At 40.7% G+C, this 18,908-nt stretch overlaps 2 protein-coding genes and 1 long non-coding RNA gene across 5 annotated transcripts in view; all 3 read left to right on the top strand.

The window, feature by feature from the left end:
* LOC113029442 (disco-interacting protein 2 homolog C-like) overlaps positions 1-480 on the top strand; it is a 71,149-nt gene extending 70,669 nt beyond the window's left edge. For both annotated transcript variants that reach the window (XM_026180296.2, XM_026180299.2), the window contains one exon: positions 96-480. In XM_026180296.2, coding sequence (XP_026036081.1) covers positions 96-348 — 253 coding nt within the window. In that variant the 3' untranslated portion in view covers positions 349-480. The remainder of the gene's footprint in view (positions 1-95) is intronic.
* A 3,102-nt stretch (positions 481-3,582) lies between these two features.
* LOC145431163 (uncharacterized) lies at positions 3,583-3,946 on the top strand. The gene is made up of 2 exons (XR_013911498.1): positions 3,583-3,722; positions 3,753-3,946. It is a non-coding gene; the product is annotated as an uncharacterized LOC145431163 (long non-coding RNA).
* Positions 3,947-7,372: 3,426 nt separating this feature from the next.
* The window catches only part of LOC113029441 (vasoactive intestinal polypeptide receptor 2-like), a 45,243-nt gene continuing 33,707 nt past the window's right edge, over positions 7,373-18,908 (top strand). For both annotated transcript variants that reach the window (XM_026180295.2, XM_026180294.2), the window contains exons 1-2: positions 7,373-7,809; positions 18,514-18,613. In XM_026180295.2, the coding sequence (XP_026036080.2) occupies positions 7,753-7,809; positions 18,514-18,613 (157 nt within the window). In that variant the 5' untranslated portion in view covers positions 7,373-7,752. The remainder of the gene's footprint in view (positions 7,810-18,513; positions 18,614-18,908) is intronic.

The raw sequence follows: 18,908 nt of genomic DNA, 5'->3' as shown, positions 1-18,908 counted from the left end.
GCCTTATTTACACACAGCATTTCTACTTTAATGCAGCTTTGAATTGAGAAACCACTCCAGATGTTACACTTCCTGCACGTCTCTGTCTCCATCAGTGCGGTCTTCCCCTGGACCAACCTGTTGGTGGTGGTGGTGGAGCTGGAGGGCTCTGAGCAGGAAGCCCTGGACCTTGTTCCCATGGTGACAAAGGCGGTGCTGGAAGAGCACTACCTGATTGTGGGCGTGGTCGTGGTGACGGACATCGGCGTCATCCCCATCAACTCCCGCGGCGAGAAACAGCGCATGCACCTCCGCGACGGCTTCTTACAAGACCAGCTAGACCCCATCTACGTGGCCTACAACATGTAGCCTGAGTGTGTGCGCGCGTGTGTGTCTGTGTGTGTTTAAGAGAGAGCGAGCATGCGTTTGTATGCTGTGCATTTCGCCGTTGTTGTTCATTTATTTCCCAGAATCAAGATGTACTGTATTTTTGAACCTGCATATGGTGTGGTCTTAAGTCGTCTGTTTTCTTTCTAGTCGTGTTGTGCTGGTTGATTGATTGATCGGTTGGTTGCTCAGTGGTGTTGCGACCATTTTTACACCCCCGCTTGACCTCGTGACCGTTACCAGGAGCTCGTCACTGTAGAAAGCCTTAGGGGAACACTGTGTAGGGGGCGCCGGCTCCCGCCGTCACACCGCGTGTCATTTTAGGAGGTAAACGTAGAGCGAGAGAAGTACTAGAGCCTGTACCTGTCATCATGTTTTACCGGTTGAATTAAAAAAATCCTGGATTTGTGGTATTATTTCAAATTAGAGCAGGGGCAGCCAGATTATTGTAAAAATATAAATATTGTACATAGACATAATAATCTATATGGAGAGGTACTTAAAACACAATGAGGTGTAGTAGCCCCTTTATGCAGCTCTCTCCGCCCACACCCTCTGCGCGTGTGTGTGTGAAGACTGTGTGTGTGTGTGTGTCTCTGTGTTCATGTGTGCAACAGGGACATTTTATGTCGTTTCAATGTGAATCAAACACTGATTTTAAACAGATTTTTATCCTGAGACGATCAAAGAAGAGACATTTATGTGGAGACTGGAAACACACTGAAGACATCCAAAAAACGGAGAGAAATTCAGTGGCTGTGCGCGTTTCGGTGTCCAAAGTCTGAGAAAAAAATACACCGATTTATCTTTTTTGGATCTAGTTAAGAAAGATTTGCGTCTTTTTATCTTGTGACCTTTCTGGCTAAAAAGAAAATACCACAAATGCAATTTTAGCAGCTTTCTATAAAGTGTCTCATTTAAAGCAAACGTGCGGCAAATTTTGTAACATGCACATTAAACGTCTATGATCATCTTAGCTGTCAACCAGTCCTTCAGTTACCTTCCTGAATTACTTGCAGTCCCTATAGCACCCAAAGCATGTCAAGCAAAGTGCACTGTGTGAATATCAAAGAAATGTTGTTATTATCGTTATTTAAAGGGAGTTTAAGGGAAAACTGTGCATCATGTCAAAGACAACAGCATCAAGGTGTTGCTGCAGCAATTTTACATTTACTACCTTCTGACCAGCGGCCAGCAAGACTCAAAGGAAACATTCATTATCTGTAATATTATTATTATTATTATTATTATTTTCAAACTGACCAAATTTGTATGGGACACAAAAAATATGCCAAAACAAATAAACGAATAAATAAAATGTGAGATTTAATACAGCGAAAAGAAATTTTATGAAATTTTTAATTTTCAAAAAACTCAAAAATAAATTAGTAATATGCAGAAAAGCAAGACAAAGCATAGAAATGATAAATAAAGTGGAAAATTCTAACGGAAACGTAAATTAATTGAAGAATTCAAACAGAAATTGAATATGCAGGTGAATAAACATAGAAACAAGTTTATGACGATGTAATAAAGACGATAAAATTCAACCTTTTTATTAGGTTTAATCTCATATTAATTCATTTTTGAGATACTGTTTTATTTTTGACTTTGGCAGCTTTTGTCCTTCATATGTCCCATATGAACTGGCACACGATGGCTAATGACAGAAATTGGATGAACATAACAAAATATATATGATTTTGGCAGCTTTGGATGGAGACAGGTGTTTGTTTTTGAAGGTATGTAAAGAAAATGGATAATTGTAAAAAATAATTGTGGCTCTCCATACATATGAACGGTTAAATGGATTGAAAAAAAATATGCTGCATAAAATATCCTTCTCCTGACATTTATAATGAAATCCACACACGTCCTCGGGCCTTTTTTTAATGAACGAATGTGCAAACTTGGGAGACAATAATCACTCTCAATCACAAAGTAAACACTTCTCCGTCTTATTGCCAAAAAAGACGGGTGCACCCAATCATTAGTGCGGGTAATAAATCAAGTAGCTGCTTGCTGTCTGGGGAAGTAAATGCGGATGTAGCTGCAGTAACATCTGGAGTCTGTTGGGACGAAGGGAACTCCAGATAAAGTTTACATAGAAAAGCTCCTATTGTAGCAATAATCCCCCAGGGACGTTCTTTACCGCAGGGATTCAGCTGCTGCCTGTGTGCACGCTACACATATGGGATAATTATGTTTAATGATTGTTCCAGTATTATAATCTCCCAACTTTAAACATCAGACACACAGCTGTGTAACCTCTGTATGTCGTGGAATTCCCAAAGCTTTTTCAGGCCGGCTACATCACAGAAAACAAGAACGAAGTCTAAACAGACTTTTAGTGTTTTTTATTGAGTGTAAACTGAATGAACTGAGAGGAAACATGGATCTAATGTGTTTATGGCCAAACTGAAATGTTACTGTGTTGTTGTCTGTGTTAAAGTCGTCGCTCAAAGTACGATTACAAAATAACTCTGCCTCTGTACAACACCACAGTAGATCCTGCTGTAAATGTCATGCAGACGATATATGTTTAATATGAGCGTCCACCAGTGTTTGGCAGCAAGTGCAGAATTAATAATATATCAGACAACAAACATTTCCACAAGTTAACAGCTCAAAAAAGGAAAGTAAGGAGTCCCACAGCAGAGTGAAGAATCCCTGGCAGAGAACGTCCTCGGAGCTTTGGTACAACAGCTACCACCTGATGTGCACTGACTTAGACACTTCCTCATATGTACTGAGGGTATATAAGATTTAAAGACAGATAGTTTAATAACTCTATGAAAAGCTTTTAAAATAATCTATATCAGTTCACGCCGAGACTCTTGGCTAACTGTGACCTATGGAAGCGTTGAAACCTGCGAGACACTCCGCAGGTTGTATAAAAGGTTTTATTCAGAGCGTTGCCGTTGTTTAGAGGAAACAGTGAAGCGTCGTTTGTTTACATCCCCGTGGCTGAATCACGTGTGACATCATCTCATCGCTCTTCTTCTTTGTTTCACTTTGAGTTTTCTCATCAGTTTTCCTCCACGTGTTTATGAGCAGAAAACTTATTTTTATGCATATCAGAAGTTGCTTAGCGCTTGTTTGGATAACTTAGCAGTTTGGGTTTGTTAGTAGCAGCGTAGCGGTCATGTTTCAGTCCCTGGATGTGTGTGTGTGTGTGTGTGTGTGTGTGTGTGTGTGTGTGTGTGTGTGTGTGTGTGTGTGTGTGTGTGTGTGTGTGTGTGTGAGGTGGATAATGTAGATCAAGACGGAAACCCCATCAGAAACTCGGAGGACTCATCTCGGGGATTGATGGGAGGGAGACTGCATGGTGTGTGTGTGTGTCTGGGTGTGTGCGTGTTAGGTGTGTCTGGGTGTGTGCGTGTTAGGTGTGTCTGGGTGTGTGCGTGTTAGGTGTGTGTGTGTATATTGTATGTAAATAGTGTTGATTTTGTACGGTACAAGTGTGTGTGTGACTTGTTTTGTACACATGATAAAAAGATTAAATGACACTTTTATAAGAGCCTGCTACTGGCTCACCGTCACACTATACAGTGCAATAAAGTGCTTTGATTGGCTAAAACTCAGACTCGGGTTGTTATTATTTGTCTGTACAAACTCTTCACTCGTTAGTTAAAGAAAAAGCCAGATGTCTTACTTTCCTCACATCATCACACTATAACTAAAAGTCAGTTAAGCTTCAGCCTCTCCAGGAAACATAAACCATTAGCAGGTGGTGGGAGCAGACTTCTCTCTTCATCCCTCCCAGCTGATTTTTTTCAGGTTTGACTTTTTCATAATGTCTTTGTTACCGCTGGTAACACGAGGCACTACCTGCAGCCTGTTCAAGTAGCTCAGATGATCCAGCTCCTCCGGGATGGCCTCCAGCCTCGAGCGCGTGGAGGAGGCCGCAGCAGACGGGCTGTAGAAGGCCATCAGCCCGGTATCTGCCCCACCACAGCTGCCTGCTAATCTTTTCAGCTTAAACTCGGCTTCTGAAATGTGTGTTCGTCTTATTTGGATGGATGATGGGTTGTGATCTGTGTCGTTACAGTTCCGTATTTTAATTTTATTTCATTTTTAGTTTTTATTTTCTATCAATTTCAAGTTCAGTTAGTTTCCAGAGTCTGTTGCACTTTAGTCTTTAGTGTCAGTGTTAGTTTTAGTCTTTATGATTACTGTTATGGGGGTCAAACTCATAAAGACTTAACCTAAACTCTAGCCACATTTTATTTCAGCTAGTTTAAGAAGTTCACAAAATTATTTATTTCTTTGTTCAATTTTATTGTAGTTAACTAAAATGTTTTTTTTTTCACTTCTAGTTTTAGTTAACTGAAATAACCTTGTTTGGCTGGTGGGGCTGATTTTTGCTTCCTCCTCTTTAAGGTCATAAGTATCAGAAGCTTCCATCTATTAAAGGAAATGACTTCACCTGCTTGGCAGTTTGTTTACGCTGGTTTTCTTCCAGCCTGGCTCTGTCTCTCTCCTCCTGGAAGGTTGGTGCCTCTCAGCCACCCAGCTTGGTTTTCATTTGCTTTGCTTTGATTGTTTTGTAGTTATCGAGAAGCTTTTAGGTTAGCTCCTAGTTACCATTCCTTCAGTTTTTCTTTGAATGCCATTAAGAAGTTTTGAGTTAGTGAAAATTATCACTGTGTGGTTATACATGCTCTGTTATGTCTGAAATGAGCCGGGCATAACAGGGTAGATGTGGACAGATTGAGGACTTTGTGTTATTGTTGCCAGCTGCTATTTCTTGCAAATCTCTGAAGCTTTGGGCAGTTATGTCTGAAACTCACCTGGTTTCTGGAACAGGGCTCAAATTTCAGTGTGCGCGTACTTATTCTCTTTAAAACAAGTATGAGCATCAAAATAAAGGTTTTATCCAAGAAAAGAGACCGAAGGAAATATGAAAGTAATGCAGAAAAAACTACTGAAAAATAAACATTTTTGATACCAAGCCATGTATTCTGCAACTGTTTTGTTTGTTTGAAGACCCTGTGATCTTCACTGTCTTGAGGGAAAAAAATGTTGTCCTTCTTTCTCTCGTCTCCATCTTTCCCAGAGGTTTAGCAGATTTGGGTTTCTTGGCTCAGTCGCCAGCTTCCTCTTACTCACTCAGATTTTTAGCTGTAAACAGTATTTAAAGAAGAAAAACTTATGGACAAACAGAGTAGAACTTCAATATAAACCTGTTTCTAATTTCTGTCCTCTCGATCTGATCCAACATTGTAATCAGTGAAATCTTCTCTGAGGATTTAGAGTCAGAAATGACAAAATGATGTGTGGGGTCGACGACGGTGCTGATGGATGGGGTTTCCTCCCCTGTTCCTCCAGCACATTAAAGTCCATGCGAGGCTGAGTTGGTTTATTTTGCCCTGTAAATAGTTGCACAAACAGTCAGTGGGAAAAAGCTCATTACTCCCAAAGGAAAACACATTTAGTGGATGCAGGTTTAACCTCCAAAGGCCTGAGAATTCAAAGGCACAGCTCACCACCAAAATCAGATTCACATGTTTTTTTCCCCTGGACCATCCACCCATTTTCTGCTGCTTACACAGGTTTCAGACTTTCTCCAGCCACTTCCTCCAGCTCTTGATGGGACACCCATGAGCCCACCTGAGAGACATAATCTCTCCAGCTTGTCCTTGGTCTGCTTTAGGCTCTGCTTCTTATGGGATGTAAGGGAGGTGTCAGCATCCTAATCAGATCAATTGTTATTATAAAGTGCTGCGTTGCATTAAGAATGCTTTTCACGGGACAGTGTGGATGAAGAAGGATTAATGGGATTAAAAAAGTAAAAGCAGTTGTGAGACAGATGTTTATCTTCTAAAATTCAAAGGCAAACTGAAAGCATGTAATCCCTGATGTGAAAGACGACAGGCCTCATGCATTTGTCCTATGAGCAACTGATCTTCAGAAACTTTTTCCAGAGCGACACAATGGAGCACAAGTTAACGGTGGTCTTTGCTCGTTTAGAGAGAGTGCCTGTATGTATTTTTTCCTTTTAGACATTGCAAAAGTTTGTAAATGAAGCGACTGACGGAGCCCTCGGGTCTACGAGCATCCAGCTGGCAAACTAGCATCACATTCTATTATTGTGTAAGATGATCGGTTTTTAGCGCCTTTAAAATGTTTCAAACTTATTCTGAAAATCATGATGCAAAGACGTCAGATTTCAATTTTAAAATTCTGTTAAAAGCCTTTGTCTTTAGTCTCGTCTTTCCTCGCGAGAAGATTCGTTTAAACTCATTTTTGCTCGATTGAGTCATTAAACGAAAACGAACTTTTGTCCTTAGTGGATCCATTTAAAGGAGCTGCTTTTTTTAGACATCTGTAAAATTAGTATGTTACATTACCATTCAGTTTGAGGGTTACAACAGAAAATTATATATTTATTGCTCACGGGGTATCAGATGGGATTATTTTAACAAACCATTAACATTTTGGCTGATAACTATTTTATTCTCCTGTAACTTTACTATATAAAGAGCTAAATCCTTCAAAGTTTCAGGAGTAATGCGTCATAATAAGAAGTGTTTGTGAACGAAAAATCAGCAATGTGGGATACTGTTTGTCCGTGATTTACACAGGGGGAACAAATTGTGGCAGGATCAGCCTGGTATTATTTGTATCCCACTATAACTTCGTTGTATAAAGAGATAACATCTCAAAAATGTCAGGAGTAGTTAGTCATTATAAGAAGTGTTTGTAAACTAAAAATCAACAATGTGGGATACTGTTTGTCCGTGACTTGGACAGTCCAGCGTGTGCTCCCGACGCAGGGGAAACAAATTCTGTTGTGGATACCTAGTTTGGCACAACACCTGTCGGCAGTGGTTTCCACATCCACAGGAGGTCGCTGTTCGCTTTCAATATCAACACTCACTAGAAAGCGCCTTCAGATTGTGGCTGCTTGTGCTCGCGTTGGTTCAGAGACAAGCGAGGGACGTGTGACGGGGACGCGCTTTGCTTTGAACATGAACTGGGAGTGAACTCGGACCACCGCCTCACTGGAACTCGGATCACAGGACTAAACACACCGGGTTTCGGTCCCAACCTGCAGCGGATTCCTGCCAGTTTGGACCCTTCCAGCTGCGACTTTAGTGCCTTTATTTTTCTGCACATCGGGATAAACATTTACCTCAAACTTGCTCTTCTTTGGAAGACTTAAAAGTAATTGTTTCCTGCACCAAAGTGAGCCCCGCTTGTGTGCGCTGAATGAACCTGTGCGTAAAAGCGCGTGCAGCAAAGCGCCTCGCTCTCGATCTAAAGACTGAGGTTTGGTCACTTCTCATAACATACGTGCTTCCTGCAGAGGATGACAGTCAGATGAGCGCAGAGCTGCTGTTCAGGTGGGTTTAACCCTCCGCTGCTGGATGAGATGCCACCATGTCCTTTACGCACCGACTCGCTCTGCGCCTTCTCATCTTCACCTTCATCCTCACGGTCAGTGCTTCGCCTATTATCATTATTAATGCTTATTTTTCTTCAAATATCAATTGAATCAAAATGCTTTTTATGTTTTTATGACTGATTTTATGGTCTTAAAATATTACCGAGTTACCCAGTTGGCGGTTTGACGTGTTTTATCCCGTCATTGTGTTGGAATATCCATTAACTAGACGCACAGTGAGTTCATAAAGTCTAATAATGTATTTATCACCCACAATAAAATGACTTCACTGTTGTTTGGAACAAGGCTGTGACACGTTGGGAGATACCAGTCGAGCTCTGGGCATTGATCCAGGTCTGGGCATTGGTTTATTGATTAATTTCACAGTAATGTGTAATTAAAAGCTTCCTCAGCGCTCAGACAAACAGTGATTTAAATGTATTAAGACTGAACTCATGTGAGACCAGCTTTCAGTCCTCGGGTAAAAGTGTGCGTAATTAACTTTCATTTTACTTCACAAAGCCATGAGCAGGAAACGAGTGGAAGGTAAGCAACAGGAGTTTGTTTGGCATTGATTAAATAGAGCAGGGAATCAATGGGTACAGCAGACTGACTCTAACAAACCACCCGCAGAGCTGCAGCACACTGGCATATAGACTAAAGTCCATTTCTGTCCTTACAGGGACCATGAATGACCTTTTGTCTATAAAGGGCAAATATATATTTCAGAGCAATATTAGGTGCAGATTTGCACATATTTTTTCTTTAGATTTTAAGGTGACTGTTTGTATTCAACAAACTACAACAAGACAAGTTTTACTATTCGAGTTAATAAGCAGTTCATAGATTAATTATTTTTGTATCCGAGTGGTTGCTGGGTCAGCGTTTGGCACGATCTCTCTGTGCCAGATTTGGTTTCCTCTGGGTGCTTTGATTCTCTCCCACAGACCAAACACATGCTTGTTACAGTAGGTTAACTGGTGACTCTAAAATGTTTTATGTGTGGATATTAGAATCTCCAAAACCTGTTCAGGGTTTATGCCACTCATGGGCTGAGTAGTTAAGAAAATACTCTGACAATTTTCTTTTTTGTGCAGAAGTTAGCGCTGTCACCTCTCAATCTGGATATTTGAACAGGTCACTCTTAAAAATGAGATTTACATGTTTAACTGAGGGTGAAAACCTGTCATGGTGCAGGAAAATCTGAACTTGGGCGTACAATACAGTATACAATATTTGCAGCCATGACTTTCACTTTTTTGAAATCAGTAAAAAATAATTTTCATCTCTCGTGGAAAAGAACAGAATCTTCTCACTTCTTGATCCTCAGTCATGTATTTGGCACTCATTGCGCTTTAACTGCAGCTGATTAAACATCACACGATAAAGCAGCATTGTAACGTTTTCATTTGCAGGTTTCTCATTTGGCATTTTGTTTGACATAAATTATAGATTCACTTTATGGCTGCTGCTGCTTCTCCTGAGTTAATTTTTCATACTCATGCCTGAGTCACCCTCAGGCCTGTACATATAGACACTGAAGCCCAGGCCTCATTTATTAAAATGGGTCTTTGTGGGTTTGGATAAACCATCAGACACCTCGAGTGGATGATGTCCTTAAAAGTGTACGTCATTGAGGTGACATCAATGGTCCAAATGCACTCAAGTGAGAAACGGGATGATTTTTATTTTAAAGTGAGGGGAAAAAAAACTTTGTGTAAAAAAAATACTCAAGTGAAGAGAGACAGTCTTTTCATTTTATATGTATTTCTCCAGAACTAGATGAATGACATTTTATCTGATCAGCATTGCAGCTGTTTCGGCAAAGCTCACTGATGCAAACATTTATTTCCAACCTTTCAAATGTGTGTCTAAGTTTTGTTTTCTGCTTGCATTTATTCCCAGACTTTGGACGAGTCATGCATAGTCATGACTCAGTCTCTTCAGTCAGAGCCAAGAGAAAAGGCAGTGATGTTTTCATCATCCCTTCTATCTAACGCTGTTTCCTTCAGCGTTTCCAAAACTTCAAGTTGTGCGTTTTGCTTTTTGGGAATGAGCTGGTTCACAGATTGTGGTTTCAGAGCATTTGGCAAAAGAGAAACCTGACCGTAACAGTATTGTTTTGTAACGCTGATGTTGGTCAGCATCTGTGTCATCTTGCAACTCCTTTATAACTGAATGTAAATACAGGCAGCAAACTTCAAAGTTCAACTTTTAAACTGTTGTGGTTTCTGTCTGTTAGACACGAGGAAGGAGTTTCGGAAACAACGATGACACAGGTCTGCTGTGTGTGTTGAATGACTTCTGCTTCCTGTATTGATCAGTCTGGCTGCTCTGTGTGCAAAAAAAAATGACAAGACTTTGGATGCAGGAGTTACTGCACACAACGTAATTTGCTGCTAACGTGTGAAAGCTGCAATTAAAAACATGCATTTGCAAACACAAAATCAGACATGTATCACATGGCAACTCTCACTGTGATGCATAAAGCTAAGCTGTGATAAACCCTTGTAATCGCCTCCTGTATTTGTACGTTTAACTGTCAGCGCTGCCTCGGGCGACTCTGCAGAGACAGTTGAACTGAAATCCTGCAGAGTGACGTCAGGAAATGGCACTCGTGTTTACGAACCACGCTTCTCTGTGAAGGAAGAGAGGTGTGTGTGTGTGTGTGTGTGTGTGTGTGTGTGTGTGTGTGTGTGCGTGTGTGTGTGTGTGTGTGTGTGTGTGTGTGTGTGTGTGTGGTAGGGCCCTCTCAGCTCAAACTGTTGCGGAAGGAGTGAAAAGGTCAGTGGCTTCTTCTGACCTTTGCAGACTACGGACAAGGTTAGCAGGGTTAGTCGATTGGCTGAAGCCGTGAGTTCTTCAAAAACTGCATCAGATGTATTTTTTTAAAATGTAGAAATGTTAATGTGTGTGTATAAATAAATAAAACAAAATAAAATAAAAATGCTGCTTTTCCACCTGACCCTCAGTCCCAGCTTTGAAGTTGGTTTCTTAGCATTTATCTGGTGGTGAGATCTGCACTTTGTGCACTTTGTGGTTGCACTTTATGGCTTACACAATGAGGGTCATGTTCATCCTGCATTATTAAAGCAGTTTATAGCCCAGCAGCTGACATAGTGTTGCACAGCTCACTGTGTAAGACACGGACTGCTGCAGCGTAAAGTTTAAGAGGTTTTTAACCAGAATTTCATCATAATTATAATTTTGGATAAAGTTGTTGCTTTTTTCCATCCAGTTTTGCTTTAAAGTCCTAATTTTTGTCTTACTTTATAAATCATCAGCAGTTTAGTTTCACCCCTGCTCAACACTACTTCACTTACTGCAAGCCTGAGCTGTTTCATCGTAAACTGGCTTCCTTTGGCTGGTTTAACTGATGATGGGTAAACCAGATGATTAAAGCAGCATTAGAAAAAGTACAGCAGTTTTCTGTCTAGTTTTATATTGTAATAATATTTGGCCGTCACAAATTCCATGGCACAACATTTGAGAAATCACAGCTCTCGCTCATGCAATGTAAATATGTACTTAAGGGCTCTAAAGTTCCTTTATGCTTATGTTTCTATTGTTCCAACAGCATATTCACATGGAAATATAGTCACTGAAGTGCAAAGACTGGTAAATGACATAAATATATCAATATAAAATGTCATATTCAAGTTTCTTTAGCCTTCTTATCCTCACTGCTTCCCCTGCAAGCCACTTTGCAACCTACCCCGGTCCTTGTCCATGTCTTGTTCCATAAGGGACTTTCAGACTCCTCCCTGTAAACACATGAAAGTGTCTGAAAGGGTAAGAATAAAGCTGTAGCTTCAAATATAAAATACTGCAAATGAGTCCAGAGCTGCGTAGTCAGTGGACTAAATAGACAGACCTTTTTAAAACATACCCCTGACCTTGATGTGTTTAAATGTTCAGACACTTGAGCTCAGGCTTCTGTTTCAGAGCCGACTCGGCTGCTTTTACCGTTCTCAGCGAGCTGAATGAGTCTGACGTGGTGGAGTCAGGTCAGAGGAGGAGGAGGAGGAGGTTTGGGATTACAGACTGGTGGAGAAAAAAAAAGCGTTCTTTTGTTTAGTTTAATCCAGAACATTTTATCCCTTACCTCGTAATGGATCTGTGTGTCTCTGTGTGTATTTGTGTGTATTAGTGCTTATTATATGAAAGAGATTATGCTGTTTGTTTAGATGGCAATGGATTAAATAAGATTGTTTATCTTTTCCTTTTGCTTGTGTCTATTTATAGTTTGTTTGTTTTGAAAAGCAGGAAGTGAGAACAGGAAGGGCATAATCCAAATCTGTAGCCAAATTTCGAGTTGAAGAAAGCAGCACCTCCATCTGGAACATCGGGACTTTAAAACAATAGTAATGATGTCAATCTGAAACTGGAGGCCTGCACTGTGATGCAGCGTTTGAGGGCCTAAGTTATAAATTCAGGTTTAAAGCTGTTTTTTGATTGTGATCAAGGTGGTTCACTTCTTACCTACATGCAAACTTCACCTGCAGGCCTAACGTGCTTGATCACCATGACTGTGCAGATGCATTCAGATAGTACATGAAGCCACTGAGGTACCGAAAAGACTCGTCTTTTAGTGTTTTTATGAGGCAACAAGATTTAGATCCACTGACAAACGATAAGATAAGCAGGGCTTGAATTTGCTCGGAGCCCACCTCCTCCTCCTCTTTAAGGCTCTGTGTGGATTTGCCCTGTTAGCTTGATTTTACTGAACAGCTGCAGTGTCACAGCAGCAGGATCCACATTAAGAAAGGGCCTGTGTACATTTTAAGCAGGCGGTAACTTCATTAATTATTTACGCCTTCTAATGTGTTCCTGTGAAGTCACGTAGCCTTATTAACCCAAATGCTTTCCCACATAGCGACGAGCCGAGCTGCTGCACACATTTGCAGCTTCCACAGCAGGTTGAGGATGATCCAGGCACCATCAGACACCGTCAGAAATACCATTTAAGAACAGATTGTTTCATCTAACGCAAGGATGTCAAAGTCAATTTCAATCGTGGGCCACATGCATGCACAGCTACTTTGAAAAGTCCACTTTCCACAGTATGTATCAGTTTTTCTACATGACAGAGAAATGCTGCTGTGGTAACTGAAATCTGTTGGCTCTCTGGACCCACGGTAAAAAAACTAAATGTCTTTACTTGATAGTGTAAAAACAGGAAGCTCTATTTGTCATATTATTGTTTATTTATTGCACAGTTACTTTGGTGTATGATAAATAGCCATGGGAGAGGTTTTCTAGCTGTAGGAAAACCCTCCTTCTCATTTGTCAGTGCCAGATTACACCCAGATTATAGTCTTATTGTCATGGTCCTGGGTCATTTTGACCCAGTGTTCTTAGTTTTCCTGTGGTTTTGTATTTTGTTCCTTATGTTCATTGGATTGTTTGGTTTGGTATTTGGATCCCCCCTGTGTCCATGCTGTTGCGTCGTCCCTCTAGGTTGTGTGCATTTCCCGTGTCTTCCCAGCGCCTCAGCTTTAGTTGCTCCCAGTGTAGTTTTGTATGACTTCTTATCTTCCTGTTAATAAAGACCTGCCTTTGAGTTCATCCCTGTGTGTCTCGAGCCGTGCATTTGGGTCCTCTCTCGCTTTCACGCAGCCGCCCCATGACACTTATAGTCTTTGCCGAGCTGATTCTGGATCCTGGGCCTTATGTTTGACAGCCTGGCTCTAGAGAACCTCGATATTAAGAATAGCTTTAGTTTAGACAGGATCTAATGGCTGCTGTTTTTTCTTTTGCTTTGTTGCTCAGTTGTTTAATGTGACTCTGGCAGTAACTTCCACAGAGAGTTTAAAAGAGGGACGTAGTCTCCATCATGTCATTTGTTAGTTAAGTCTAAAGTATTAAACTTGGACCTGAGCGTTTCCAACTCATGGACGTGTAATTGATAGTTGATGATGAGCATTTCCTGGATGAGGTTTGCCATTCTAGGAGTCGGATATTTACTGTCTGACTCCTGGTATGAGGGAGAATGTAGGTTTAATGCACTTTACATCAGCTTTATGTAAACACAGTTTTTGAGCTTGTTTGCTTTTATTTTGATTAGATGGTGGAAAGAAGACAGGAAACTGGGAGATGCCCAGGGGCAAAACGTACAGTAAAAGGCCTTGAGGTAGACTTGAATATGGGCCTCTCCATTAGCCTTGTGGCATCTACTCAACCCAACGAACTATAGTGGCTCCCATTTTAACCCGATGTCCCAACCTTCTGCGTAACCTGAGAAATGTAACTGCATGTTGGGTCAATATCACAATGACTTGAATGCCGTGGACAGGTGTGGTGTAGGGGTAAAAGGAGTTTCTGGTTACTATATAAGTTAGGCTAGGTTACGTAGTTTGGTGGAAAAAGGCTAAATTTAGGCATTTAAATTTAATTTCAGACACATTATTCTGAAAATTCACCTGTTCAGCATTTCTTTGCACAACGATACTCAGCACAATCCACATTTAATGAAGACAAGTTGCGTGCAGTAAGGGTGAAGCCCCTTACTTCACTTAACAAGGACCGCCGCTCCTCTCACGTCCTTGTTTAGCACCTAATCATTCTGTAGCTGATTTCCTTTCCGTACTGGAATCGGCTCAAGTGATCGTTCATCTTATTTGATGCAGCTGTTGAGGCCTCTGTGCCTACATGTGTGGAAGTGTTGTTTGAAGTCTGAGTCTCTCCTTTGATGGGTCACTTAAAGACAGAAGGAAAGTGATGTTTGATTGGTGAGCATGATAGGTGATATCATGGTCAGGTTTTTGGCTAAAGACATTTTAGTGTGTGTGTGTGTGTGTGTGTGTGTATAAACAGACTGACAGATCTGAAACACTGTGCAGAGTGACCATAAATCTAAGTGTAAACAGACCTCCCAACACACACGCACATTCGCGGTATATCAGTGAATCAAGTTGACACATGAACTTGTTCTGTTTGAGTGTTTTTCTTTGTTCATGTTGCCCTTTGTGTACAGTCTGTTTGAGTGTGTGTCCATGGCTACCATCAGCTGTACCAGCACACACACTCACACATATGAGGGTTTGACGGTGGCAGCAGGAAAATGTGGGTTATGGTTCTCATTCAGTAGCACTCGAGTCGGCACAGTCAGTACGAACGAGGTGAGGCTAATTAATGAGGTTCAGATTGAAATCTGTTTTCAAAGGCAGCTTCTGTGCAACTGAACCAAACTGCAACCAAATACTTTTCAAATATATAAATGTATTTCTAATTTGTAGTTAATATCATAACTGCTTAAATTTGTTATTTTTTTCTCGAAGGTTTAACTAAAATTGAACTTTCCCCTTACTATAAAAACCCTTATTGAGTCTTTTGATTTTAGTGTTACCTGGATGACTGAGTTGCAGTAGCAATACCTTCACTCAGCATCACCTCATGTTGCTTTAAACTACAAGGTAAAGACCCTACATACCTCCGACAGAGCCGGGCTCCAGAATGGGCAGCTATCTGCATTAACTGATTGGGGTCGATGGGGGAAAACAGGAAAAAAGACATGCTGTGGAAGAGAGCCAGAGATTAATAACAACTAATGGTTATATAGGGCTTTATAAGACAGCCTGATAATAATAAATTCCAATAGTTTAGCCTAGAAGTACTAAATGCATGCACTAGTTTTTCAGCATCACTTTGAAACAGGATGTCATTGCACAAATGCGAGCAGCAGTCCTACATGTTTGTTTAACACATCCTGATCAAACACATAATGACACCCAGAGTAAGAATCTGGTTAGAATCTGTATTTCGAGGATTTTTAGGCCAAACCACAATAACCTCATTTTTATCTGAATTTAGAAGCAGAAAATTAGAGGTCATTCAGGTTTTTATGTCTTCAAGACGTTTATGCAGTTTAACTAACTGATGTGTGTTATCTGGCTTCATGGATAGATTGAGCGGGGTATCATAGCAATGAAAATGTATCCTATGCCTTCTAATGACACTGCCAAAGGGAAACGTCTATAACAGCGGTCCCCAACCCCCGGGCCACGGACAGGTTTGGTACCGGGTGTGAAATTTATGGATTTCAGGGTTTTTAGCGTTAATTTGGTTTCCCTGGGTCTTTTCCCGTGTTGCAGTTGTGCGTCTTATTTTGAAAGAAATGTTTACACGTTACCATAACGACCAGAGAGCATTAAGGGGCAGAGAGGAGGATGTTACTCTCGATGTTGTTGGGGCATTTCAGGAGGATGCTGCTAATAAAGTTACACAATTACACAGCGAATTCACGTTTATTATTATATTTACAAAATACTACTGTTTTTGTCTTGGTCGTATCATTTTATTTAGTTGTATTTATCTTTGACACCTTAAAAGTGCAAAAAAGGTTGGAGACCACTGGTCTATAATATATATAGAATTGGTCCTAGCATGGAACCCTGTGGACTCCATAATTAACTTCAGTGTGTGGAAAGGACTCTCCATTTACATGCACAAATTGGAGTCTATTTGATAGATATGTACCAGGACCTTTAATACCTACGGCATGCCCTAATTGCTGTGATAAAATTTTATAAATAACAGTGTCAAATGCAGTGCTGAGGTCTAGCAGGACAAGCACACAGATGAGTCCACTGTCAGAGGCCATAAGCAGATCATTTGTAACCTTCACTAAAGCCGTTTCTGTGCTGTGATGAATTTTTAAACCTGACTGGAACTCTTCAAATAAATCTTTCCTCTGCCAGCGATCACTCCGAGAGTCATTACTCTCAGCCCACGTCACACTGTGACTGTCTGCAGAAAGGTTGCCTCCTATCAGACGACTGCAATTGCGTTCCGATCAAAATTGTGCAGCTCTGGGAAACAATTTAGTCATCACAAAGTCAATATAATCACCAGGCAGCCCCTGCTTTTTTTGTTTTGTTTTCTGTAGATGCAAGGAGGTCGCTGTTTTATTTTTACTGCATTAGTTTACTCTGAATTAGGAGGTAGCTTTGTCACGCTAAGTGGGTAAATTGTTGGATGATTTTTGGTCGTTTAATATTAGTTTGCTTGATGGACATGATCTCATTTTGGTGCATGACACGAGCCTATTGTTTGTAGTATTTTTATGTAATAAAGTATCAATATTTGGTGTCCCTTTTTTATTACAATATCATCATGCAAAATATCCCAATACTGTGCTGTATCGATCCAACCACCACACGCCCCCAACCCGAGGAGTCAGTCTTACAATCGTTGGAAAATAAAAAGTTCTCACAGGCCTCTGTGCAGCCCTGTGATAGGCTAATTACACCACATGATTGAATAGGTGTCTCGGTTATAGAACCTCGTTTAGGAGCAATAACTTTAATTAACTGCTTTCTGTGGGACTTTATCGGTTTCTCACATGGTTGTGGGAGAATTTGGGCCTATACTTCTTCACAGCGTCACTTCATTTAATTGAAGTTTGTGTTCATTTGTTCATGAACAGCTCTCACCACAACATTTCAATCAGCTTGAGGTCTCTGGGTCACTTTGCAACTCGTTGGTTTTTTAACAGGCTGTTCATCAAACTCTGGGTATCCTTCTTTCATCTGGACTCACTCACACTAATCCTAACACCGACAATCAAGATAAGTGGTCACACAAAGCTTTCCTAAATTGACCGAAGGATTTCCCAATTTAACTACAAGTGTACTCACTTGAAAAGGGTTGTGGTGACAGCATCTAACCAATCACAAACATGGAAGAATGTACTAAGATTACACACGCACGCACACACACACACACACACACACACACACACACACACACACACACACACACACACACACACACACACACACACACACACACACGATACAGGCTGGAAGTAACACAGCTGCTGCAGACAATCAACAGAGTGAGTGGGTGTGAGAGGAAAGGTGCTGTAAAGCAGTTTAGTACCAGGGTGGTGTGAGATTGTGTGCGAAATTTAATAAAGTTTGGTCAGGTCAGGAAAGAAAGCTAGCAAAATAAGCTAACAGATGTTTCAGTATCACAACTGTGTCATTAAAAGACAGGATAATCTGATGGATTATACTCAAGTACTTCATTAAATAGTTGTTGTTATTCCTTCAGCTGTAGCCTTGGTGGGGTTTAACGCTCTGAGAGTAAAAATTAAATACAAAAACAGAATTCACATAAAGATTTGGAGTATCTGCAGATTTGATGCACAAATTAGAATATATATATATATATATATATATATATATATATATATATATATATATATATATATATATATATATATATATATATATATATATATATATATATATTAATGCTTTTAAAACAATAAAACTGTTGTGAAACTGTTTGCAGCCAACATAGAATAAAATAAAGGACCAAACTTGCCGCTGAGACTCTGGACTTATTACCGATGCTCTTCAGGGAAAGACAAAGATTATAGAAACTTCCTGCTGTCTGCAGAGGCCTCTGAGGGATCCTTCATGAGTGGTGACACTGTTTTATGGAGATTTGATTGTGTCATACACGCTGATCTCTAACGAGGAACCTAACCTGCTTTGGTTTTTGCTTTTAGCAGAAGTGTTTTTTTGTCTTCCCAAATCATCACCACTGCCTAAATCCTCCCCCTGAAAGCTGCAGATAGGAGTGAAAGGAGAGCAGATCGCAGAAACATGAACTTTACTCCAGAAAACTGGAGCACGTATGTCAAACACCAGCGTGCACAGCACAACCTGAGACAAAGAGCCTGACGCAGGAGGTTTGTTCATTTTGGAGATAATATTCATAAGATGTATTTCCCTTCATCCCGACAGGTTAATGGAATGTTTTCTCCCTGCCAGTTCTACTGGGAGATGCAGAAAGCAAAGAGTGACTGTCAGACAGAGCTGCAGCCGAACAATTCCACTCATGCAGGTACGCATGCACTGAAACACACACGAGCAAGTGTTTGGAAATCCCCATCCAAAGTATTTTACGATACGTCTGCTGCGTGTGCAGGAGCAGACGCAAAATAATCTGCTGTAAGAGCATCACTGAATATTAGGCCTCGGAAAAGTATTCAGATCCATATCAAGTAAGGAAAAGTGTGTGTGTGTGTGTGTGTGTGTGTGTGTGTGTGTGTGTGTGTGTGTGTGTGTGTGTGTGTGAGTGCACTGAATGAAATCAGTTGATGTGAAGTGGTGTGTGTCTCTGGACGCTATTTCAGACG

The sequence above is a fragment of the Astatotilapia calliptera genome, chromosome 9, assembly GCF_964374335.1.
Source record: "Astatotilapia calliptera chromosome 9, fAstCal68.1, whole genome shotgun sequence".
Classification (NCBI taxonomy): Eukaryota; Metazoa; Chordata; class Actinopteri; order Cichliformes; family Cichlidae; genus Astatotilapia; species Astatotilapia calliptera.
Note: the sequence above shows the minus strand (reverse complement) of the source record. Positions and strands in the feature narration are given on the sequence as shown.